General features: G+C 27.1%; 4 protein-coding genes across 4 annotated transcripts; 3 read left to right on the forward strand and 1 right to left on the reverse strand.

The window, feature by feature from the left end:
• Positions 1-13,328: 13,328 nt before the first annotated feature.
• Phum_PHUM001010 (ankyrin repeat domain-containing protein, putative) lies at positions 13,329-19,103 on the forward strand (the record flags this gene model as incomplete). The annotated part of the gene is made up of 7 exons (XM_002422522.1): positions 13,329-13,493; positions 17,566-17,664; positions 17,914-18,012; positions 18,154-18,252; positions 18,344-18,541; positions 18,623-18,718; positions 18,837-19,103. 7 exons carry the CDS (start codon positions 13,329-13,331, stop codon positions 19,101-19,103), a joined length of 1,023 nt encoding a protein of 340 aa, XP_002422567.1.
• Positions 19,104-21,170: 2,067 nt separating this feature from the next.
• On the forward strand, positions 21,171-22,441 carry Phum_PHUM001020 (syntaxin, putative; the record flags this gene model as incomplete). Its single annotated transcript, XM_002422523.1, has 6 exons — positions 21,171-21,230; positions 21,361-21,463; positions 21,594-21,668; positions 21,755-21,925; positions 22,009-22,073; positions 22,160-22,441. The coding sequence occupies 6 exons, from the start codon at positions 21,171-21,173 to the stop codon at positions 22,439-22,441; spliced, it is 756 nt and encodes a 251-aa protein (XP_002422568.1).
• Positions 22,442-23,057: 616 nt separating this feature from the next.
• Positions 23,058-24,329, reverse strand: Phum_PHUM001030 (mitogen-activated protein kinase ERK-A, putative; the record flags this gene model as incomplete). Its single annotated transcript, XM_002422524.1, has 4 exons — positions 23,058-23,299; positions 23,375-23,980; positions 24,085-24,150; positions 24,272-24,329. 4 exons carry the CDS (start codon positions 24,327-24,329, stop codon positions 23,058-23,060), a joined length of 972 nt encoding a protein of 323 aa, XP_002422569.1.
• Positions 24,330-24,457: 128 nt separating this feature from the next.
• On the forward strand, positions 24,458-24,908 carry Phum_PHUM001040 (40S ribosomal protein S21, putative; the record flags this gene model as incomplete). Its single annotated transcript, XM_002422525.1, has 2 exons — positions 24,458-24,507; positions 24,707-24,908. The coding sequence occupies 2 exons, from the start codon at positions 24,458-24,460 to the stop codon at positions 24,906-24,908; spliced, it is 252 nt and encodes an 83-aa protein (XP_002422570.1).
• Between the last annotated feature and the right edge of the window lie 1,736 nt (positions 24,909-26,644).

A 26,644-nucleotide genomic window follows, 5' to 3' on the forward strand; every position in this document is an offset into this window, starting at 1 on the left:
AAGAGAGAGAGAGAGAGAGAGAAAATTTAAATGTCAGCCTTTTTTAAATTTCATGATATTTAAAAAAAAAATTTTTTTTTCTCCATAGAATCGATCTTGTTATTGTTTTTGTTTTGGGTGCGTTGAATAAAATGGGCGTTAAATATTTCTTCATAAATAATTGTTACATGGAATTTTTGTGTGTTATAATAATACTCTATTAAATTTTTTTATTGGTAAAAGTTGGATTTTTTTTATACGAGACAATTAAAATGGATTTTCGATCCTGATTTGAATTTTTTCAGTCGTGTGTAATCCAGAAAAAATAAAATGTCGAATTTATGTTCAGTAAAAATTTTTTTTTTTTTACGCATAACCCAAACTAATAATCGTAATTTTTTTTGCTTTTACCATAATTTAATTTATTTAAAAACGCATGGAAAATCCGCATTCCCTCTCCCCCCCCCCCCCGGTAAATATTGAATAACGTTCTAATATCTTAAGCCCAAAGGAAATTTTTCTTCTGTTTCCTATCATCATAATGATGTCGTTTATAATTCATTATATGTTCACTTTTGTAAAATATTTTAAGTTAAATAAAACAAAAATTTTTTTAAATACACAAAGTTAGAAAGAAATATCGACTTGAATTATAATAATAATGATTTTCATAGGTGTTATCATTATTATTTTTATTATTATTATTAATTTTCATATCGGTGCACTTGTGTTAAAATATCGATCGTATTATTTCCGGTCAAAACATGTGAAATAATGTTTTCGTAATGTGTTTCAAGGTAATCGAAAATGAAAAAGGAAATTTTTTCAAATTTCTTAAAAAAGAAGTAGTAATAATAATAATAATAATAATTATTATTATATAAATATATTTTGACGATTATTAAATAATTTGAATCCTTGAAATTTTAAAGATTTTTGTCAGAATTATTATATTTTTAACTTTTAACAATTGAAAAATGGCGGCGGAATTATTTTTAATAATAATAAATGTTTTTTTTTACCTTTACAGGTGGTTTGCCAAATTTTTTTTTTTACATTATTTAATAACGTTAACTTTTCTTTTATTATTATTATCAATATATTTAAACGAGGAAAATTTCTAAACGTCTGCAAAGAAATGCAGCCATTGTTTTTTTTTTTTTTTCTTAATTTTATTTATCCGAGAATAATTTTTTTAATATTTTGTAAATGATTATTATTATTATCATCGATAAAAATTTATTGTTTTGTTACGCAACATGATGTTGCATGAATATATATATATTGTTATATTCGGTTCGTTCTTTATTTTTGTAAGTAATGAACAAGCACTTAAAACTATCACAAAACTAATATTAATAAACAAGAACTTATTACAGCTAGACTAAAAATCAAATGAACCGACGCCAAGCGGTGTAGCTTGCCTATATTACTTTGGTCTTTCGTCAGTCAACTGTTTCGAACGAGCAACAATGGGAACTAGCAAACACTTGCAAATAAAATAAAAGAAGGAGTCTTTAGAAGCTTCGCTTCTAAAGAAGAACTATTCGAGTTCGTCGCCAGTCTTTTGTTTATAAAAATTTGAAAATGTGAATATTGAGTACGGGATCATAACAATATATATATATATATATATATATATATATATATATATATATATATATATATATATATTTATTGATCGAGTATCGATCATTAATCGGATTTGAACTCAGTCGGTATCTTATAATTTATATAATTTTATTTTTTACGTAGTTTTTATAACATTTTTTTCATTGCGTAATTTATTATTATATATTTATTTATTTACCTTGGAATGATTTCATTCATTCCAACATGAATTACGAAATTTGTAATAAGAATTTTTAATTAGGAATTTTGGCGGGAAAGTGGGGAGGCAGGGAAGAAAATACGGAGAAACGTGACACCCAAAACAAAAGTTTTATTGTCGGCTTTAAATTAATTAAATTGAATTTATCGAATAATTTAAATGTCTTCAAATGAATTATTATTATTGTTATAATTCATTGATTTATATAATTATTTATCGATTGTTTATAAATGTTAATAATAATAATAACGGTATTTATTGTTTCAGTGATGTTTTGCCTGGAGTCTAATTTTAAAAAAAAAGTTTTTAATTTCAGTCTATCGACTTTTGTTAAGTATTTAAATGTTTATGTAAATTTTTTATTAATGTTTTTTTGTTTTAGTATTACTCGGTGTGTAGCCATTGTCATTCGTTAATCCGTTTTTATCGTAAAATTTAAAATCGGTATTGGATTATGAATCGGGATAAGAAAAGGCAGATGATTAAAAAAGTGCTAATATAAGTAACGAGATCAATCTGAGTTTATTTCAAAATCTTTACGTAGGGTTTAATCCGTTTGTTATAATCCGTAGATTATGACTAAATCCAAGAGATCGAATGATGCAATGCTTTGTATACACTCGTGAATTAAACTTCGTTTGTTTCTCTTTTCCTTCTCGTAAAGTTATCATTATGATTATTATTATTATTAACTGTGTAGTGTAGCCAACCTTTTAGGTAAAAATAAAATAAAATGAAAAAAAAAAAAAACTTGATTTGCATTTATAATTAATTGCACTGTGGAAAATCTCCGGAATAAAATTAATGCTTTTAAACTCGTATCCGAGGATTTAAAATCCGTAAGATTTGAACGAGTCTGAACTACAGGCCAGGCTACAGAAATATTAATAATAATAATAATAATAATAATAATAATAATAATAATTATTATTATTATTATTATTATTACTTTACTTACGACGAGTCACGTTTTACATTTTGGTGGTACTGGTGGAGGAGTCTTTTCACCAAGAGTTTCAGGTCACTCACTATCCGATTCTATTTCCGTCGAATAATCTCGAACATTTCTTCTCCTCCAGTGTGTTTTTTTTTTTTTTTTTTCCAAGAATGCGAGTCGAATAGAAATTATAATAATGACTATCATTATTATTAATGGTAATAAAAGGCGGTAATTTTTTTTTTTTAAAATCTGTAAAAAAGAAAAATTTTCAAAATTTTCAGTTGCATGCTGTGCACACACATTTCCTACCATTATCATTATTATTATTATTATTATTATTATTATTATTATTATTATTGTTTTTTTTTCTTCTTTTATTCCGCTCATGCCACGTATTAATTATAAGGGGTAACAGCGATGATAATGATAATAATAATTCAAATATTAATTTATGTTATTTTAGTTGCCTATGGCAGAGTTGACGTGATTCAATCTGTTTACGTTTTCTGGAACGAATAATAATAATAATAATGATAATAATACAATTGTTACTGTTTATTTTAAATTATTAATTCCACGTGTGTTTATACGTGCGTGGACCATGGAATAATACACACGAAAGTCATTTTTTTTTTTTTTTTTTTACGTTTGATGCCAAGGATTATGTATATTTATTATAAAGAAAAGTTTTTATTATTATTATTATTATTATTTGAATTCTGGTTCAACGACTTTGTCGAGAGTCAGTCAAGTTAATGATAACCTCGGCGTTAATTAATTATTATTATTAATCGTGTTATCAGCGTGGAAAAAAAAGAAAAACGATTTGTTTCTTTTTTTTTTTTTTGTTTTGTAAAAAAAAATTATCGAAGTACTTAATAATAATTTTAACGCCCCGTAATTAATACGCCTATGGGAATAATAATAATAATAAAATGAGTTCTCTTATTATTTAATATTTTTTTTTTTTTTTTTTAGCGAAGGTGCAAAATGTTTTTTTTAAAAAAAAAAAGTAAGAATTCCGTTCAGAAATTCACTTTTTTGTTGAAAATTATTATTAAAAATTATTTTTTTTTTATTTGGTCCATTAAAAAAAAAAAAAAAACTTTCTTTCTTTTAAAATTCTTTCATTTGGTTTTTTTTTGGTAACGGCGTGAATCGGTTTTTAAATTTTTCAAATTTACTCGAAAAAAAAATTGTTTCGGTCCACGTGATATATTTCCCAGGTTTTTTTTAAGGTTTTTTTTACATGAAATATTTTTTTTTTTTTTTTTTTTCACATTTCTCGGGCACGCCGTAATAGGATAATTTTTTAAACCGCAGCATGTAATTTTTAGAGTCGTTGCTGCTTAAAAAAACGCTTGAAGGTTTTTTTTTTTTTTTTAATTCTTCCGGTTTCAAACCTGATTCTCGCACCCAACCGACAAGTCATTTTACTAACAACCTTGCTTTTATTTTATTTAGATGAAGAAAAGATAGTGAGAGAGAGACGAAAAAAAAGGTACAACGATATCTGCGATAGTGCCGCCATAATTTAAATTTATGAGTTAGCTTGTTAAATTTTTTTTTCTTTTTTTTTTTTATAGAAAAATTCGTTACACGTATTTTTGTTTTTAGTCTGTTTTGTCAACCGTAACAAAATCAAAAAAAAAAAAAAAAAATATTTACAATTAAAAATTATGTTACCGTTAACATTGTCATAAAAAACAAAATAATAATAATAATAGTAACCGATTTGGCATTAGGTTTGACCGTAAGATATGTCATTGTACCGTATCCCCGGTTTCATTGTAAATATTTTGTTTCATTTATATATAAAATAGTTTGATAAATGGGTAGGACAAAAAAAAAAAAAATGGCGATTGTGGTTGAATCGATTGATTTTTTTTTTTTAATAATATTTTTAATCGAATTAAATGATGGAGAAAAATTAATAAATGTAGGCAAATTGTATTTGTTACGTTCAATCGATTTATCAAATCGTCGTGGAAAATTGCAAATTATAAGTTTTAGGAGGTTTTAAATAGATTAATCGAAATCGTTTTTAATTATTTTTATTTACTAATTTTTATAACCGTTAAAATTTTTATTTTTGATGTTAAAACGAATCTAATAATAATAATAATAATAATAATTATGGAGTTTTAATTTTTCACTCGGTTTTTTAATTGTTTGCCTAATAATTTTTTTTTTTTTTTCGATGTTTATTTATGCCAAAAGAAACAAAAAAAGGAAAACAATTTCGAATATGGTTGTTTGTTATTGATTTTTAAATAACCATAAAAACTTGTTGTTGTTGTTGTTGTTGTTTCGTTTTATTAAAGTACAAATGCGTACATAGTTTTTAATTTTTTTTTTTTTTACTATCATCATCATAATTTAATTTGTTGAATTGGCATTTAAATTTTGTATATTCGATTCTCTCTCTCTCTCTCTCTCTCTCTCTTTCTCTCCCTCTCTCTCTGTCTTTCTCTCCCTCTCTCTCTCTCTTTCTCTCCCTCTCTCTCTCTCTTTCTCTCCCTCTCTCTCTCTCTTTCTCTCTTTCCCTCTCTCTCTCTCTCTCTCTTTTTTTGCACGAGGTAATCGAAATAATATAGTCGGCTAAAATTAATAAATAGCGAGGAATTAATATTAATAATAATAATTTTTTTTTTCGTTCGTTCGTTCGTGACAAATACACAACAATACACCTACTACCTACCTACCTCATAATAATTTTGCTACCGTTAACTTTCACCCGTGAGAGATTAAATTAATTTAATTAACGTTAATCGTTTTTGCTAAAAGTTTTTTTTTTGCTAACATTTCCGTTTATTTCGTATTATTATACATATATATATAATATCTGTTAAACTCATTATAATTACCCTCCTATTATTATTATTATTATTATTATTATTATTTGAATTTTTCTTTTAATATTTGCCGTGTAATTATAATTTTTTTTTTTTTAATGAGGAAATTAAGGTTGTTTTCTTTTCTTTTCATAAGTGTGTTTATTGTTGTTGTTGTTGTTGTTTTATGTTGCAAAAAGTAATAAATAACTGTTAAAAGGAAAATATGTATAACAAAGGAAAACGCTTTTCATTTTTCCGGATTTTTTTTTTTTTTGCATTTCACACTCGATTATTGTTTTTTATATAATTTTGACAGTGACATTATTTAAAAAAAAAAAACATAAAATGTTTAAGTTTATAATTTTCATGCTGGGGGTTTTTTTTTTTTTTTTGGGAAATTGCAATTAAAGCAAAAAAAAAAAAAAAAAGAAGACTTTAACTGTTTCCGGTTTTGTAAGCGTTCCTTAAACTTTTAAAAATAATTATCTTGGTAAAAAAAAAAAAAAAAAAAAAAAAAAAAAAACGTTTAATAAAATTTTTTTTTTTTTATTTCCGGAAAAAAAAAAAAATTTCGAACGAAAATCAAAGTAGTCGAGAATATTTTTTTTTTTTTTTTTAATTTTCAGGTTTGTTTCGAAATTGTTGAATTTTCAGAAAGAAAAAAAAAAAGTATTAATAAAACGGTCGATTATTATCATTATTATTATTTTTTTTTTTTTTATATTTTGTTTCACGTGAAAGAAAAAAAAACGGTAAAACATTTGCTTGGGGTTATGGCGGAATTAAGGAAGCAATTAAAAGTTTTTTTTTTTTTAAGCGCCAATTTTAAATGCAACGAGTTGTTTAATAAAAAAAAAAAAAAAAAAAAAAAAGTGACGTGGCATTTAATTAAACCGCGAAAATTTATCGGTTAAATTTTAAAAAAAAAAAAAGAAAAATTCGATCATTAACCGTAGCAAATTTTTATCGAACTTGGTTCGGTCTCGATCAATCTCTCAGGTAATTCTTAACCTATTTTCTTCTTTTTAGCATTCTCTCTCTCTCTCTCTTTTTTTTAAATAGTTAGGAATCCATCTTGATGATGATGATGAACGTGTCAGAAAGTAAGAAAAGACTAAAAATAGTATCGTTATATTGCTTCGTAACGAAAAGAAAACAAATTTAAATATCATCAAGCACGAACGAACTTTATGAACTTGTTATTACGTAATACCGCGATGAGTCGTGTAAATAGAAGAATGCGCGGTGGCTTTTTTTTTTTTTTTTTTTTTTTTACGGATTTTTAATATAGTTAAAAGGTATTTTATTTTCACCTGTACAAACAAACAAACAAACAAAAAATTTATCTTTTCGAAATCATTTTTTTTTATTTATTTATTTCTTTTTTAGATAAAAAAAAAAAAAAAAAAAATGGATACGTTATTGAATCTCATTTACCTTTCGCGTAAAAATGTTTTGCAATTTCCTTTAAATCTAATATTATCGAGATTGCCCTTTTGTCTTAATCAAGGGAGCGAGGGGAGGGGAGCACCGTTTATTATCATTATTATTATTTACTTTGTAATTTCTGCCGTAAAATTAAAATTAAAATTGAAAAAAATCATGAAAAGTATTGAGATTTTCGGTGGGCGTTTTTTTAATTTAAATTAGTTTCACACGACTTACACGATTTCAATTAGTTACTTTTGACACGCGCACACGCACACACTCGTATACGAATTAAGAGTTGTAAACCTTCATTAAAAAAAAATGAAATTTTCTCGCGGTTGTGGGTTAGGATGAGAAGAATGAAAGAATGAAAAACAATGGATTGATTGGGATTGATTGGTCGGTAAGGTGAGGCGTAAAAAGATGATTTAAATCTCATGACACGATCCCTCGCCCCCCCCCTTCCCGTCAATTTATTTTTGAATAAACATATATATATAAAAAAAACAATTACACAATACTCGAGTAGTTCTTTTATTTTTTTTCCAGCATTCTTTCCGATTATTATTATTATTATTATTATTATTATTACTATTATTATTATTTATTGATGGTTGTGATGACAAGGCCGAACGCGTCAAAATTCTTTTTTTTTTTTTCTAAATAAAATTTTTTATTGAAAAGTGCGTGCGTGCGTGCGTGCGTTTGCACTTTCGGGTCGAAAGGTTAATAAACTATTAAAATTAAAATTTTTTTAGTTTTGTCAAGAGTCACTCAAAAGGATTTTCAATTTTTACAGATTTATGTAAATTCCTAATTTTTTTTTTTTTTCGACGTTGGTAATGATGATAATAATAATATTAATAGATATTAAATAATAATAATAAACGTTAGACTGAAAAAAGGAAGAGAAAAACTTTTCACATTACGTAAAGTAATTGTGTAATTTTTTTTAAAAGATAGAGAGAAATAAGGGAAGGTGGAGGAAGTGAGGGGGAGGAAGGGGGGGAAAGGGGGAGTGAGAGAGAGTTACGAACGTTTAAATTACAAAAGGTAAAAATTATTTGAGATGTCAAATATTTTTTATTTTTATTTTTTATAACAATATATAATAAAAAAATGAAATATGTGGTTCGGTTAGCCGTCGTCTGACGGATTTTAAAAGATTAGAAAAGTAGGAAACCTCCTCAGACTTTTGGGTAATAACCTTGATCCGTTATAACAATATCAATAAAAAAAAAAAAAATGAAGTGGAAGTTTTGTTGTTATTGTTTTGTTATCTGATAACAACCAACCTGTTTATTATTATAAAGTGCACGAAAACGATCAGGAACACGAGAGAGAGAGAGAGAGAGAGGTAGTAGTAATGAGTAATTCGAATCCTTTGTTTTTTTCTCCTTTTTTTTCCGAAAGGATTTTGATGAAGATGATGTCGAGGAAGAAGAGGTTAGAAAGTATCAGGTGATCATCCACATTTTCTCACTCGATTTATGAAAATTTTTTTTAGTATATATATATAAAAAACTTTCACGAAATTTAGCGATTTAACCGTTTGTTTTATTAATTAATCATTATTATTATTATTATCATTAGTATTTTGGTTTTTTATTTTTTTTCGTTCAGGAAATTAATCGCGTTTAATCTGGTTTTTTTTTAATTTTACGGTACACAAAACTAACGAAACTTCCAGGCTTATATACTTTCTTCATCGTTCTTCAATGTTTTGTAACAGCAGTTTTTGTTTTTTTTTTTTTTTTTTTTTTTTTTACTTTCACTTAAACGATCAAGACGGTCGGTCTTGCTTTAAAAAAAAAAAATGAAAACAAGTTTTGTTGCAAAGTATTATATTAGTAATAATAATAATAATAATATCGCGTGCTAAATCGTGATTTTTTCTTTAAAATTTTTTTTTTTTTTTTTTTTTTTTTGTAAGACGGAAGATAACGTTTAACGATTAGTCAGCCGAGTGTGTGTGTGTGTGTGTGCGTGTGTTGTGATAGCGTTACGAATTTATTTCGAAAAAATTCATCGAGTCGCGAGCGCAAAAATGATGATGATGATGATGGTAAGAAGGCAAACAGTAAATATTCGAATTTAATTGTTTTGATAATTAGTTTTTTTTTTTTTTTAAAATATTTTTGTGCATAAAAACAAAAGGATAATAATTTTATTCAAGGTGTTTTTATGCTTTGTTGATACAGATATTATTATTATTATTATTATTATTATTATTATTATTATTATTATTATTATTATTATTATTAATTTATTCTCTCTCGTTTTGTATTTTCGTAAACGAACGTTTACACAAAACATTTACATACCGTTAAAAAATTTTTTTTTTTTTTTGTTCGGTATGACGAAGTTACAGAAAAATAATAATAATTATAACATGTCGGAGGTATTGAATAGAGAGTAACGAACGTACCTCTTTAATAACGAAAAAACGTTTGAACTTTACCGAGTAACAACCGGTTTGTTTATTGTTGTTTGAGAAATTTAATTTTTTTTTTTTTTTATTCAGTCATTCGGAGATCGTGAGAAGTATAAAAATATGAAAAAAAATTTTACGGAGAAAAAGGTAAAACGGGCCAACGATAATAATAATAATAATAATTCATAATAATCCAAAACGATTACATAAATAATTTTTGTCTCATTAGGCAATAAATAACGAATCAATAGATTAGAGAGACCTCCTAGTGAAAATCAAAAAAGAAATTTTTTTTATTTTTAAATGTACGAGAAAGGGAATGAATATTTTGGGAAGGAGAAGGAGAGAAGGAGGAGGAGGAGGAGGAACGAAGGGGGAAAACGATTTTTTTTTTCCTACGTCTACGGGTGGGAAAAAAAATTCACACGAATACAAAAAAAAAAAAAAAATGAACACGTAAAATTAACAAAGCGGTTAATAATTGTTTTATAATTTGTGCCACCGAAAGAAACGTGCACGTAGAAAGAAAAAGAGAGATAGAGAGAGAAAGAGAGAGTGAGAAAGACAACAAAAACTTTCCAGAATCATTCATCTCTTTCTTCTGACGTTTCCTCCTTTTTGATTAATTCATAATTTCTTAATTTTTTTTTATTTACGTAATTTCGTTTCCGTTTTATTTTTATTTTCATTTTGCTTCTGGCATTGCCAGAAAAGGATGTAAGAAGTCTCACTCGTATACGAGAAGATTTTGACTAATTACACGTCGTCGTCGAAAACTGTTGGCGCGAATCAAGTTTGAATTTGAAAAGTTTTTATATATTCGAAAATAATTTTTATTTCATTTAATTTATATCGAAGTATTATTATTATTATTGTTATTATTATTATTATTATTATTATTATTATTATTATTATTATTATTATTTCCGAATGAGAAATTATTTTCACTTTTCGATAAATAATTAATTGGGTTAAAATAAAAATGAAAAATTTACACTTTCAATTTTTTTTTTTTTAACGTTCTCATGCTTGAATTTTTTCTTTTTCTTTTTTCTCTTTTGTGGCAACAACAATTCGACCAATCAAATCACTCAATGGTAAACCCAGTCAATCATGAAAGGTATGCACATTATGGAAAAATTACTGTTATTATTATTATTATTATTTTCATTTCTTTTCTTTTTTCGATTATTAATGGTGGTATTGGTGGTGGTGTTGTTGTGTCGGTCGGTGGCGTCCACTAGCACTTGCGGTTTTCCTTGGTTTTCAAATCGGCATTCACTTTTTTCTCTCTCTCTTTCTCTCTCTTTTAGAAATACGCGACGAAAACGACCATGAAACGATCATCCTACGGCACGGCACGGCGAGTTTGTGTCTTGCTGCTTTTTAACCTTTTGACCTATCGGGTTTGAGTTTAGATTGAAATTACCCAAGCGAAAAAATCTTGGATTACACTTTATAACCTGTTGTTACGGCGCCAGGTTGTGTTCCCAAAAGAGTTGTAGCAATAGAGACGACCTTGATTGTCGTTCGTACCTAGTAAACTCTCGATTAATGTTTTTTTCGCTTCCAGTTTTTGTTTACATCTCGTCCGTGTCGGTGTTGCTCTCTCGGAATTTTTTTTTTGGAATTTTATGTGCTGGATAAAATTGGTATCAGTTCAGTTTTTCGATAGTTTGTGTGTGTAAGTGAATGAGTGTGTATGTGCACGAGGACGTGAGTGTTTTCGTGCACGAAAGTAATTTTTTTTTTTTTCTTTTTTCCTCATTTCGGATTAATCATCATGGAGGTAAAAGAGGAAAAGGTAATAATAATAATAATAATACTAATAATTGCATTTCGTAAAAAAAAAAAGAAAACATCAATAATAATAATAATAATGAAAAGTAATTTTTAATCACGTCTAATTCGAATATTATTATTATTATTTTTATTTAGGTTTTTCGTTTTCTTTCATTTTTTTTTTTTTTTTTTTTTTTTTTATGTAAACCGAGTAAAGAACGGGTCAATAAAAAAAAATTATGAAATTATGAAATTTCGGTTGGGATTTACACGTGCGAAGGGAATGGGGTAAGGAGGGGGAGGGGGTGGGGAAGGTTGAAATTACGTAATCGAATCAATTACTTTTTGAAAAAAAAAAAAAAAAACACACCTGTAAATAATTTTTTAAATTAAAAAAAAAAAAAAAATTGTAAAACGAAATAAACAATGGAATTTATTTTCTCTCTCTCTCTGTCTCTCTCTAAAGAAAAATTCTTTTTTTTCTGCTATTAATAAATTGTTCAAAGTTTTTAATTTAAACGCACAAGCGTAAAGGAAAGAAGAAGAAGAAGAAAAATAACGATACGTTGGGTAAAGAAAAAGAGCGAAAAAATTTTGTCGCTTGAATAACGACATTTTATAATAATAATAATAATAATAAAGTTTTGAATTTTATTTATTGGCATTAAAAAAAAGATTTTTTTTTTTTTCTTGGCATAAACCGACCATTAAGCAATAGGTTAGAAATCATTCCAGAAATAAATAATAATAATAATAATAATAATAATAATAATAATAATAATAATAAATTATTGCATATATTTTGTGATAAAAATCTCATGCCAAAAGTCTGAAAGAATATTTGTTAAGAGAACGTCGGGTTAGTTTTTAAAATAATTTTTCCGATTCTGATAATAATAATACTAATACTAATACTAATAATAATAATACTAATACTAATAATAATAATAATAATAATAATAATAATAATAATAATAAAAGGGATTTCATCGTTGAAATTAATATTATTACAATTTTTTTCGATTGATCGATCGGTCAATATTAGGTTTTTCATTGTTTCCTTGACCGAAATAATAAGAAAAGAAAAAAATAGAAAAAAATTTTCCGTTTCAAAAAAAACGTGGATAATGTTTTTTCTATATTCGATACGATTCGATTCGATTCGATTCGATATTATCGCTGAATTTTTTTCTCTTTTTTTTTTTTGGGTTTTATGTCGATAATAGAAATTGTTAATCGAAGGCCGTTCACGTTTTCTATTGTTATTGTCTTTTAATGCGGAATTTTTCTATTTTTTTTTTTTTTTATTCCATTGCCATTAATGTAATAATAATAATAATAATAATAATTTATAACGGCTTCGAAATTAAAAAAAAAATATATATGAGATTTTTACTGTTAGGTACGGTCGTGAAGTCGGTCGGTAATAATATTTTTTATAAATATTTACATGTCCGCACATAGAAATATAATAAAAAAAAAATAACATGTGGGTCTCACTATCGTCATCGTCATCGTAATAATAATCATCATCATCATCGTCATAGTGTGATCACATAGTATGCGATGGCATGTATTTATGAGCCTCATCTTCTACGGTTATGTTCAGGGTCGGTTTCGGTGGGTAGTTTGAAGGGCGACTCTTTCTTACGTACGCCCTTGTTGTCGTTGTCGTTTTCGTTGTTTCATTTATTATTATTATTATTTAAAAAAAAAAAAAAAGCTCGAAATCGTTTTCGAATCACTTGGAAGTTTTCGAATTTAAAAAAAACGGTTTCGAAGGTAATCCTCTTAAATAATAAATACGGGATTGCATATTTTTCATATGCACGTTAAACTGGATTATTGTTGATGATTTCGATACGCAAAAGGTTTCCATTACGATTTGCCTCAAGACAAAATAAAAAAAACAATTTTTGTTGTTGTTTCCGAGAGAAAAAGATGGAGATTATTACCGAGAGAGAGAGAGAGAGAGAGAGACAGAGAGAGAATAAGAAAAAAAGAGTTGTTATTATTAGCATATTAAGGGCAATTATCCAATTATTACAACAACAACAACAAAAAATTTCGTTTCTTTTAAATAGTTTATTTTGATTTATGAAATCGTTTGAAAATGGATTAAGACATTTTTTTATTATTATTATTTCGCAGAAAGAAACTCCATCTGATGCTCAATTACATTACGCTGCTTTCAATGGAAAAATCAGCCTTTTGAGAAAAGTTTTAGACAGTGGAAAAGTTCACGTCGATTGTAAGGATAAGGTAAGTTTAATTAATAATTTTTATAATAAACAAATTGAAATTTATTGATTGATTGATTGATTGAGTGAGAGAGAGAGAGAGAGAGGGAGAGAGGCAAACCGAGAGGCAACAAACAGAGACGACAATATCAATAAGTTTTTTTTTTTTTTTTTTCGATCAAATTACTTAAATTTAAGAAAAAAGGATCGGTGGTGCTGTCGTTGTAAGGTTTTATCGTCGTTATATTTAATTTAAATGGATGAGGTTGGGTATGTGGGTAATAAATGCCAGGGATAATTCGACCATAAAATTACTTTAATCGGTGAAAGTTTTTTGTTTTTGTTTTTGTTTTTTTTTCCTCTCGTTAACTCTTTGTATTTTTATAACAATTTTCAATGGGTCAACCATTTCAAATTAATTTCGTCACGATTTAGTTTTATATATTATCGTCTGCTACGAATAAAATAAAAGGCGGGAAAGAATGGAAAAGGTTCAAATTTTGTTGCAAATCTCATTGTATATAACTCCGCGGTGTAAGTTTCGCGCCATTTTTTTCGATATCATCATCATTTTACGATTATTATCATTATTATTATTATTTTTAATTGAAATCCAATAGGTTGAAATTCAATTCGAGTTTTCATTTCAGTGAAGTCAAAAAAAAAAAAAAAAAAGGAAAAAAATTCGTTTACATTTTGTGTATGTATGTCTTGTTGAGAAATTTTCAATTTTCAATTTAAAAACCGGTTATTATTTAAAAAAAACTTTACTTATTTATTAATAATAATAATAATAATAATGATAATAATAATAAATATTAATGGGTTGAAGAGTTGACTTGCGATGCGTTAAGTAAAAATATATAAATAAATAAATAAATATAAAATAAGAGAGAACAAACGCGAACGGCGGTCGATTAGTTTTTATTATTATTATTATTATTATTAATATAGACGGATTATTTCGAGTAAAAGTAACGTTTAATTTTATTTTTGTCTTTCGTAGCTAAAAAGAGAGAGAGAGAGAGGGGGGAGAGAGAGGAGAGAGAAAGAGATAGGAAAAAAAAAAAAAAATTTCGTAACGTTTTTAGTCAATCTTCTTTTTTTTTTTTTTTTGTTACAAAATTCTCTGAAGTAATTTTTCCAGTACATTCTCCACATTTTGTAATTTTTTCTTTCTTTATTTCTCTCTTTCTTTCTCCTTTCAGTCTGTCTTTTTCTGTTTGTATTTAAAAAGGAATAAAAAAAAAAAAAAGAAATATCGCTAAATGATTAATTTGCTTGAAAATTGGGTTTAAAAAAAAAAAATTTTTTTTTTTTTTTCCCAAAAATGGCGACCACAATTTGTCGCGATTTCACTTAAAAATTTTACTTTTTCTTATACACAAAAATTAAACGCAATTAAAATTTCCGTTCGATTCTTCTTAGGGGGGGGGGGAAAAAAGAAAAAATTTACCTCGTTATCATCATCATCATCATCATGATCACGATTTTTCTTTTATTACCGTTTTATTATTCTTAATATGGATTTTATCGTGATTTTAATCGAATCCCGATTTCTCTAAAAATTGACTAATTGGGTTTGAAAGTGTATCGTAATAATAATAATAACTAATAAAACCACGTGGAATTTTTTTGACGAACTTTATGCACGTGAATTATTGTTAAAAATACTTAAATTGTAATCATCATCATTATCATTTGATTTAAATATCGAGTGTAAACATCTGTTGCAAACAACTTGATTGATTTCATGACACTTTTTTTTCGAATTCTATTCCCAAACGCGATAAATGGCCTCGAACGTCTGGAGGGTGCACGCCTTGCAATTCGGTGACCCATTAATTGTTAACCACGTGGGATTGGGATTTTCAGGAGTTTTTTCTTCACACGTTAAACGCATGTCGCGAGGAGCATACGATGCGGAAGACATTTTTTTTTTTTTTTTTTACGGTATTTCGATTCGTCATCTGGTACATTGTAAGAGAAAGAACTTGAAAGACAACCGTGACTTTAGCTACCGTCATCGGATGGTATTAAATTGGGCAGGATATTATTTTAAACCGGAAAAAAATGGCTGCCGGAAGACGGTTGAGAAGCGATTTTAAGAAGACAGAAATGTCGTAATTATTGTCAACCTGGTCGGATTAGGTTTCGGATCGATTATTCGTCGAAATGAATCTATGTGGAGAAAAAAAAAAGAAAATTAATTTTCTTTATCTTAAACGCAAAGATACTCTACTCCTACTCGGTAATTTTTCTCCGAAAGGTATCATCAAGCTCCTTATTAACGTGGGTACGACCCACGTGTTTTTATTTTTAAAAGGAGAAAAAAAAAGAAGAAGACGATCGTGGAAGCGGATGAAAAATTTATTTTTATCAAATCAAGTCGTACCTGAGTAATTTAACATTCAACAAGAAACCATCTTCTTGGTCTTTGGATTTTAACGTGAAAATCGGAAGGAAAAAAAATCAACGAAGAAAGTAAAAATGATGATGATGATGATGATGATACTGATAATGTCAGTGAATGTAAAATGTTGTCAAGCGAGTAGTAACGAACGGAAAAAAAAAAAAAAAATGAAATTTTTAATACAAACAAATAAGTTGGGGAGGGAGGGAGGGAGGGGGAAATTCATTTTGTTTTTCTTTATAATGTTTTGTGTTAGGTCTTGTTAAAAAGTTTGTTCGAAAAGTTTATGGATTCCTTTTAGTTTATTAAAATGACGGGAACTCAAGAGTTCGCTCCCCTTGAAAATAATTTTTGAAATGTTGGTAAAACAATAATATTATTGTTATGTTGGCGGCATTTTGTTTGGCAAACGTTTAATTTTCACCGGTGGGCTCATCATGTCGATAAAGACAAACGATTTTGACTTTCACTCTTTCCTCGTGTAATTTATTTATTGTACGACTTTGTACAATTGTCCACGCACACACACACACACGCACACGCACCTGCACTTGAAACGTTACCTTGTTATAATTGATGTTTACGTTACCGATGTAGTTGACAGGTTGTATTCAATCGATTTGAATTCTGGAGAGTAAACGATTATGTAAATAACAATAATAATAATAACAATACAAGAGTAGTTAACTTCTTCTCCAGTCTTCTCCAGTCTTCTTCATCATCATCATCGAATTGACAATCCTTAAAAATATTTTTTTTCAATTTTTAACAATCGAAAAATCGATATATGTTGTCGATAGTCTCTTTGGAAATTAATTAAGTGTTTTTGTCATGTTTATTTATTCTAAATATGGCGGAAGACTCGGCCGTAATTCCGTCACGTTTTAATTTTTTTTTTTAATACGGATTAAGAATTAAAAATATGGAGAAAAAATTTTTTTTTGTTCATACGATACGGGTGTGTTTACGTGTTGGAAGTTAAAGTGATTGTGATGGTGGTGGTGGAAGGTGGAGAAGAAGGAGAAGAAGAGGGTTTGCCAGCAACGAGGTTAACCATTAAAAAAAACTAGTTTTGTATTTAAAAATGCGGAATCGATAGACTGGAAGGAGGGGGAGGGGGAGGGGAGGGGGGAATTGTAGAAAGAAAGACAATTAAAATTTTGTATCGGTGGGTGCAATATGTATCGAAGGGGTGCCAGAAAATAATTGGTTTTGTGCCCGGATAAAAATTACGCGTGAGAATAAAACAATCTCTGGGGTTCTTTATTATTTTTTCCTTTGTCGTTTGTTGTTTAAGGTTTTTAACTTCGAAGGCATTTACTTGCGTAAGGTCGTTCTTATTATTAAAATTACTTTCGTTTGAAAAAAACTTGCGATATTTCGCCGTCAGCCTTGATCTTCACGACAAAACCGCCTTTCGTTCCTTCGAGGCAAATTCAACAAGTTGTTGTTTTTGTTGTTGTTGATCAAATTTTCATTTTTATTATTAAATTCATTTTTCGAATTTGTTTTAAATACGTTGTCACGATTCCATATTTAACGTTCATATTTTTTGTTTGTAAACAAAAGCGTAACAATGAAACCATAGACGCAAACTCTTGGACGCAGAGATACTCTGTGTTTTCGAGAAGCTTCTAGAAACTCTTTCATTCGTTTTTTTTTTTTTTTTTTTTTTTTCCAGGACGGTACGACTCCTTTAATTTTATCTGCTGCCAATGGTCACGCCGATTGCGTTTTGGAATTGTTGGAACAAGGAGCGGATCCGAGTAAAAAACGTTTGGTACGTAAGAAATTATTTAAATTTAAATTTCTACGAGGAGTAGTCACGTGATATAGACATCATGTTTTTTTTTTTGTTGTTTTGGCGACTGTTTTGTTTATCATTTTTATGGGGCTCCCCGATTAAAATGACGTCACTCTCGCACTTTTTTTTTTTTGCATTCCGTTAGGGTAAGATTTGAACTGTATGGCGGCACTTTTCGCTTCGGTTAATCTATGACCTAATTAATTTTTTTTTTTTTTGTTTTAGACCGGTACCACGGCTTTGTTCTTCGCTGCTCAAGCCGGTTACTTAGATATTGTTAACATATTGCTCGACAATGGGGCTCCGGTCGATTCTTGCAGCATTGTGAGTATTTCTATTTTTTTTAAAAATTGAATTTTTGTTACGTCATCGCCGTCCTCATACACCCGACCAATGATTTTAGATAAGAAAAACATAAAAACAATGAAAATTATTATTATTATTATAAAAAAATATTGTTTCCAGGACGGCGGAACTCCGCTTTTTGTCGCTTGTCAATGCGGCCACAAAGGTGTTGCAAAAGAACTCGTTAAGAGAGGAGCCAACGTAAACATACACATGAAGGTGAGAGAGCAACAAACAAACAAACAAACAAACGACTTTTCACGCTCGTTTATTTTGCGGCATTAAATAAATTCTTTTGTTTTCGTTACAGGATAGAGCTACGCCCCTGTTCATAGCAGCTCAAAATGGACATTACCAAATATTATTGTTTCTTCTCTCGCAAGGTGCGGAACCAGATCCGAGAAGAACGGATGGTGCGACCCCGCTGTGGATCGCGTCGCAAATGGGTCATCATCAAATAGTGAAAGAATTGCTTCTTCACGGAGTTCGAGTCGATGCGACGCGACACGTATGTCGAATGTCAAAAATAAAAAAAATTTATTAAAAGGAAACGTTAAAAACATTTTTTGACTCTTTTTGTTGTTCTCAGGATGGAGCGACTCCTCTTTTCAAAGCGGCTCACAAGGGTCACTCATTAGTCATAAGCGAACTTCTCAAGTACAAACCATCATTAGATTTATTACCAGTGAGTATTATTTTTTATACCCCGTGACGACGGGGCAAAAAACGATAAAAAGATGATTGATTGATTGATTGATTGATTGACTGATTGTTTTCTTTTTTTCGTGTGCTTTTTTTTCCAGAACGGAGAAAGTGCTCTTCACGCAGCAGCACTTTTCGGTCACGTTGTCGTCGTGAGACAATTAATAGAAGCCGGAGCCGATGCAACGTTGTGCAATCAAGAAGGCATGACGCCTTTGCAAGTAGCAATACAAGCCAAAAAAACAAACGTTATCGAATATTTAAAAACAATCAACGTTAAAGTCAAAGCCGGAATGGGAACGATAAACGGTATCGTAAACGGAGTTCCAATAATACCAATCGGAAACGGAGGAATCAAATCAAAATGATAATGAAAAGAAAAGAAAAGAAAAGAAAAAAAGGAAAATTTTTTACCCAAGTGATGCGAAGCTAGTCAGTCATTCAGTCAAAACAATCATTCAATCATTCATTTTTTTTTACCCGCGCCTTAAAAAGAATGAACGTAACGAAAATGAGAAAACGATGACGTCAAACAAAAAACAAAAAAAAAAAATTTAAATTTTTTTAATTGAGTCAAAGGAATTCAATAAAAGGAAATTTATAACAATAATAATAAGTATTATTATTATTTAAATTGTTTTTTGTTTTCTTGTTGTTATTGTTATTATTGTACCCGTTGTTGCTTTATTAAAAAGTTTAAAACCGTGTAAATTAAATCGAACGTGACAATAAACGTGGCATTAGACGAAAAAAAAAAAAAATTTTTTTTTATCGTTAGAAGAAATTGTTTGTTTTTCTTTTATTATTTTATATAGAATTTTTCTCTATAAATAATTAAATAATAATAATAATAATAATAAATGTAAAATATATATATAAATATGTTATCAGAAAGTTATATCTAGTCTGTTATCACTTTAGAAAAAAAAAGAAAGAAGAGGGTGGGGAGGGGAGGAGGGGGAGGAGGGGGGGGGGAGAAAAAGGAAAGAAAACAACCAAAGCATTCGAGAAATTTTTTTTTTTTAAAGGATAGAAAATCTATGACAATATAGCATTATTATTATTATAAACGCTATAAATATAGTTTATTGATGTATTTATTTATTTATTTTTTAATAATAATAATAATAATAATAAATTTATTATTTTTCAAAAAGGAGAAAATAAATAAATAAATAAATAATGATAATAATTTTTTATTTCACACAAAACAAACAAGAGAAAATAATAAAAAGTAAAAACAATCATTTTCATTTTTGTTTGTTTGTTTTAGACATTTGATCTTTTTATTACTTTTTTTCCTTGTTTGTTTGTTTGTAGTAACCGAGTATCACGAGTATATACATATTGTTAATTTTTATTTTTTAATTAAAATAATAATAATAAAAAAAATTTAATTTTAATTTTGTTTGTTTGTTTGTTTGTTATCATCATGTTTTTTTTAACGATGAGTTGGTCTTTTTTATATGTGTCATTAAAAAAAAATTTTGTTTTACTGACGTCATCATAATCGATCGACAGCAAATTGTTATCATTAAATAAATAAATAATCAAAAGTAAATCGAATAGTGAGAAAATAATAATAATAATAAATCGATTAATTTTTATGTGAAATAAAATTTTCATCTTTGCAAACTAACGATAATCGATAATCGATCAACGTTAATTTATTTATCTCGATCGATATTTTATTTGATCGATTTCGATAAAGTTTTTATTTTATCAATTTTAATTTCACGTGTGGAATTTGGTTTAAAAAAATTGTTTGTAGTGTTTTTTTTTTTTTGTGGGGGGGAGAGTTTTACGGTGAAATCAAGGAAATCAGGGAATAGAAGGAAGAGGAACTGGAGGAAAAAGAAAGAAAGGAAGGAAGGAAGACATTTTTTTTTTTGAAAATTCTGTCGTTAATGAATAATTCGATGACAATAGAAAAGAAAAACATTATTTAATAATTTAGACATTTGGATAAATGAAAAATTAGAAGGAGAAAAGGAATAAATAAAAAGAACGTGAACGAACTTAATAATAATAATAATAATAATAATAATAATAATAATAATAATAATAATCACGATTATGGCGGCGTTAATGTGTGTTCAACGTTCTATATAACGCGTGACGACGACATTTCATAGCAAGTTTTTATTTATTTTTATTTTTTATCGTTTGAAATTTTTGTTTTTATTTTTTTTCATTTTTCGGTTTATCTGGATAAAATAGTTTTTTAAATTTCCCGCGCTTTTTTGTTTTGTTTTGTTTATAACGCGAGAAAAATTTAAAAAAAAAAAATGACGACGAAAGACAGACTGGAAGAAATGCAAAAATTAATGAAAGTAATTATTTATATTTATTTATTTTGTTTTTGTTTTGTTTGTTTTGGTTTGACGTCATCATAAAAAAAATTATTTTAGGTTTCCGGAAATGATGAAAATTTGATGGAAAATTTTTCGAATGAAAAATCAACTCCTACGCCTCTCGTTAAATTTTTCGAAAATGTAAGTTTTTATTTTCTATGAAAATTCAAAATTTCTTACTTCCTCCCCACTTATACCTTACCTGAAAGTATAATTTCATTATGTAATTTATTATTATCATCATCATCATCATCGTTTTTTCTTATTTCAGGTACGAGTAATAAAAATTGATTTATCAAATTTAAAAAAACGTGTCAACGACCTCAAAATAATTTTAAATGATAACAGCCAATGGATAAATGATGGAACGACGAGTAAATTTCATTTTTTTTTGTTTTTCCCGTTTGTTTGTTTGTTTGTTTGTTTTGAAAAAAGAAATTTATATGAAAAATGTTTGTAAGTAATAAATAATAAAAATTATTTATAATTTATTTTTAGGAAAAGAATTAGAAGAAAAAATAGAAGAAGAAAAATTAAAAATCGGTACAAAAGCTAAAACAATCCGATGTAATTTAATGCGTGAGTTTAAAATGAAATTATTTATTAACAAACGAAAACAAACAAACGTACAAACAACACAACAAACAATTAATTATTTATTACAGAAATGAAAAATAATTCAAACGATTATGAAAAAAAATATATATTTTTAAGAATAAAAGAAGTACAATTAAATTCAATATTAAACGAATTAAATGATATATTAAAAGATTATTTAAATTGTTTAATGAAACAAAGAGAAAAATCGTTTAAAATATTTAACGACATGATAAAAGGTAAAATAAAAAGTAAAAAAAAAAATGGTTGACTTGGGACGCCATTTTTATTTTTTTATTTTTGTTTTTGTTTTTAGTCAAAGGCGATGTGGATTCGGATATAAACGAACTCGTTGAAGAAGGAAAAATCGCCATATTTACCAACAACGTAAACAAAAATAATATTTATCGTTGTTTATTATTGTTATTATTTAATTGTTGATAAAACGTTATAAACAAAATGACCGGTTTCAGTTGTTGATAAACGACGTGGAAGAAAAATATAAATTAAGAGATGCGGAAGAAACGTGCGAAAATATATTGAAAATAGAAAAATCAATTATGGAAATTAGAAATTTATTTAACGAATTATCATTTATTGTTGATTTGCAACAGGAAAAAATACAACAAATCGAACATTCCGTCGATGTTAATTTACATAAGGTGGAAAAAGGAAGGAAAAAAATTATATCGGCCAATAAGAAAAAATCTAAAATTCGTTATGTGAGTTTTTACGCGATAAAGGGCCTTTTTTAAAAACTTTTATCCTATGACGTCATAATCGTTTCTTCCACTCTTTTGTTTTAGAGAAAAGTAATGACGGGTATAATATGCGGAGTGATTATATTAATCGTTTTATTTCTTCTCATGTTGGTTTAAATAATTAATTAATGATATAATATTAGAAAAGTGTTTGTTTGTTTGTCCGACAAACGAAACCAACAACAACAACAACGAGTCGTCGTTTGTCGATTTGAACTTGAACGAAGTAAATTTGAATTTAACGGAAAAGAACAATCGGTATGCTTACCTATACTTGATTTTATGTTAACAGTTTTGGGTCTTACGTTTTTCCCCCCCAAAATCAAACTTTAAAAAAATTTTTTAAATATTTTTTTATTTATTAACAGTTATTAAATATAACAAATTTTTTTTAATTTTTACATTAATAATAATATTTTACAAGTAAAAATTTATTAAAATTATTATTGAAAATAATAAAGAAATGATATTGAAAAAATAATAATTAATCGTAATGCAGTTTTATTCTTTTTTTATTTTAAATTATTTATCGAAAAACAAATGAAAATAATTAATGATAATAATAATAACAAAAACATTATGTAAACGTAATACCCTACTACATTTATTTTTATGTATTAGTTTTGTTTATCATATTTATGTAATCAATTATGGATGATGCAGAAGGTCTCTTATCGGGATCTTGTTCTGTACATGCATAAAATAATTCCAAAACATATTTATACTCTGATCCTAGTTCACAAGGTGGCAATAAAGGACGAGTACCATAATTTTCTTCAATTTCGCTATCGCTTACATGTGTGTATAAAGAATCATCAGAATTAAGAGCAGATTCATTTTTATTAATGAGATCTGGAAAGAAAAAAATTAATATAAGTCAGTAATCATTTTTAAAGCATGAATGTTTTTTTACTTTGTAAAAATTACCTTCTGTGTGTGGTGGAAATAATGCAATCATTTCCCATAAAATCAAACCGAATGAAAATATATCCGATTTCTCTGTTATCGTTTTTTTATCACCTTTGATGCATTCGGGTGCACTGTATATGGGAGTACCAACATATTTTTCTGTTATATTTTCATCATTTAATTTAATGGAAACTCCAAAATCGCAGAGTTTAATATCTTCAAAATTATTTTTAATAACCACATTATATGGTTTTATGTCACCATGAAGTATATTTTTTTCATTATGTAAATAATTTAATGCTTTCGCTATGCTGTAAGCAACTTTAATAATTATGTCAGGTGGAAATGGACCCAAATCATTTTCAAATCTTTTTTCTAATAAATCTCCTAAACTCTCTCCACCGACTTCCATGGCTAAACAATTTCTTCCATCTTCTGATTTTAAATATCCTCTAAAACCAATTATGTTTTCATGATCCAATGATCTTAATATATTTGCTTCCTTAGTAAGAAGTGATTGATATTTATCAGATAATTCTTTATTTACACATTTTCTAACATTTTTAATGGCCCATGGAGATTTGACACTGTTAGGAGAATGACTTAACTTCCAAACGTTAACTCCTTTATAGGATAAAAAAAAATTTAGTAGAATCATTTACAATAATTCGTTAAATAAAAATCATAAATGTAGTATGACAAACCATGTTTAATAAATTAATTATTACCTGTACCATAACCCAACTTTTCTAAAAATGGAGATGGAGGAATCGATAAAAGCTTTCTAGGCGTGTCTTGACGATTACTTTTTAAAGGAGTTTGAAAATTGTTCATTTTTTTAATTAAATATTATTTAAATATAAAACGATTATAATATTTACGAATGTATTATTTTAATAGAATCCACAGGTTGACCGTTACAAGTTTTAAATTGAATTGATTTTTGTTTGGATTTTGAAGTGGCATCAGACATTGTCTGATTCTACGACTTCCGTTTCTCTTAATATTTCCTCATATTTCATAGCAATTGTAATTGCCACATAGAATTTCTCGTGTTTTTCTCATACTCTGTGTATTTTATTAAAATACAAATCATTTAATATGGAAAACGACGCCGGGGAATTAGTTGATTTGTACAGGCCGCGTAAATGGTAAGAGATAATTTTAAGAGAAGCCAGATGGCATTGTTCATGTCCGCGTGGTTAGGTTCTTCATTACGTGTAAAATGCTTCATTTTATTTTTTTTTTTTAAATACACATGAACAAATAGTTTTAATAAATTTTAAATTAGTGTAGTTTGTTTTCGGTTAAAGTTTTTAGTTGAAAGTTATTAAAATTTTTTTTTTTTAGCTCTGCTAGCAACAGAATTATTCACGCTAAAGATCATGCATCGATTCAACTACAAATAGCTGAAGTCGATCCACAAACTGGCAGAATGACAGATTCGACTAAAATGTATGCTATTTGTGGAGCAATCAGAAGAATGGGAGAATCTGATGATTGTATTGCTAGGTTAGCTAAAAGAGATGGAATATTGGCTAAAAATTTTTAATTAAAATATTATAATTTTAAATTGTTTTAATACAAATAATTTGTATTTTAATTTTACCTTAATTTTATTCATTTTTTGGAAAGGTTTTAATTTCTTAAATTGTCTATTAAGTGTTTCAATGTTATTAACAAATCAATCGGTTGAGGATTTTATCGACTTACTTTTATTTTAAATTGAAAAATTGTTGTTGGTGTCATTATTTTAAACAAATCAAAAGATTTATTTAAATCTTTTTCCTTATTTATTTTCTAAAGAAACAATTTATTGTTGTTCTTATAAATCTTATTGTATCACTATATAAGAGGATACAAGTTATTAAAAAAGTTCTTTTTCGATTTTATCGGATATGTGATGGTGACTGCTTTAAATTTTTTTTTACCATGGAAAAAGAAAACAAATTTTTTAAAATTTACTTTTAAAATGTGCTTTAAAAATACCTTATCAATCAAAGTTTATTCAGGTACATAATAATAAAATGATTTAAATAAAAAACCAGAAAACTCGAAAACTTTTTTGTTTTGTTTCTCGCTAAAATTTAAATCGAACATCTTGATATAATTCATATTAATGATAAACGAAATCATTTAAAATTTATTTTTAGATTTGATAATTTAGGTTATAAACAATTTTAATTTGCATAATATTTATTAAACATAAAAAAAAAAAAAAATATGAAATAGGCAAATGAGTTTTATAATCCTACATTTTAAACGAAAGAAAAAAAAAAATGAAATAAATTAAATCGTATGTCAGTTTCAAAAAAAAAAAAAAAAAACATGAAAGAAAATAATAAAATTTAAACAAATTTTTTAGATATAATTTAAAACAATTATATATATATTTTTTGTAGGAAATAATTTTAATCTTCTCTACCACCATCACCGCCCCCAATGTAAAAAAAAAAAAAAGAGAAAGAGAAAGAAGAGAAAAGGGAAAAAAAAATGACTCCAACAACAACAACAACAACAACAAAAGGTAGTAAAATTTATTAAAAAAAAAAAAAAAGAATGAAAGAGAAAAAAAAGTATAAATGTCATAATTTATTATTATTATTATTATTATTATTTTTCGTATAAGAAAGTAAATCAATTATAATGGTCGAAAGTTAGAAATGTGAGAGTTTTTCATTCTAAAAAAAAAAGGAAAAAAGGAAAGACATTCTTATTATTAGAGATTCAAAAATGAGTAGGTCATACAAATTGCCTGATTTCAAGTTTTCATCTCTTGGTTCTTGGCATATTTATGTTCCTTTTTCAGTGTTAAATTTGTTCTTCCATCCATATATCTTTTCACCCATCTTTCATTTTCATTTTTGCTTTTGCTTCTACCCTTTTTTTTTTTTTTTTAAGGCGGAATGCAAAAATACATAAATTATTCTCCTTTTTTTTTTTCTATCTCTCTCTTCTTTCTCATCTTTTTTTTTTTTTTTTATTTCTCTGTCTCTAGACAATGGTGAATGATTTGTTGATCTAGGATTCAAAATGTATCTTAATTTCATCGTGATAAAAAAAAAAAATTTTACTTGAATGAAAAAAAAAGAGAGAGGGAAAGGGGGAGAGAGAGAGAGAAAGGAAAAAACTAAATAAATAATAAAAATAATTTTTATTTTATTATTTTCGTTTCATTGTTATTTCGTTTTTTTTAAAAAAAAAAAAAAAAAAGGAAGAAAAAGGGTTTATTTCTGTTTTGTTTTCGACGGGCACTGAAAGTGTCGTTTTAAAGACAGGAAATATCGT

Source organism: Pediculus humanus, genomic scaffold (assembly GCF_000006295.1).
Source record: "Pediculus humanus corporis 1103172107360 genomic scaffold, whole genome shotgun sequence".
NCBI classification, from domain to species: Eukaryota; Metazoa; Arthropoda; class Insecta; order Psocodea; family Pediculidae; genus Pediculus; species Pediculus humanus.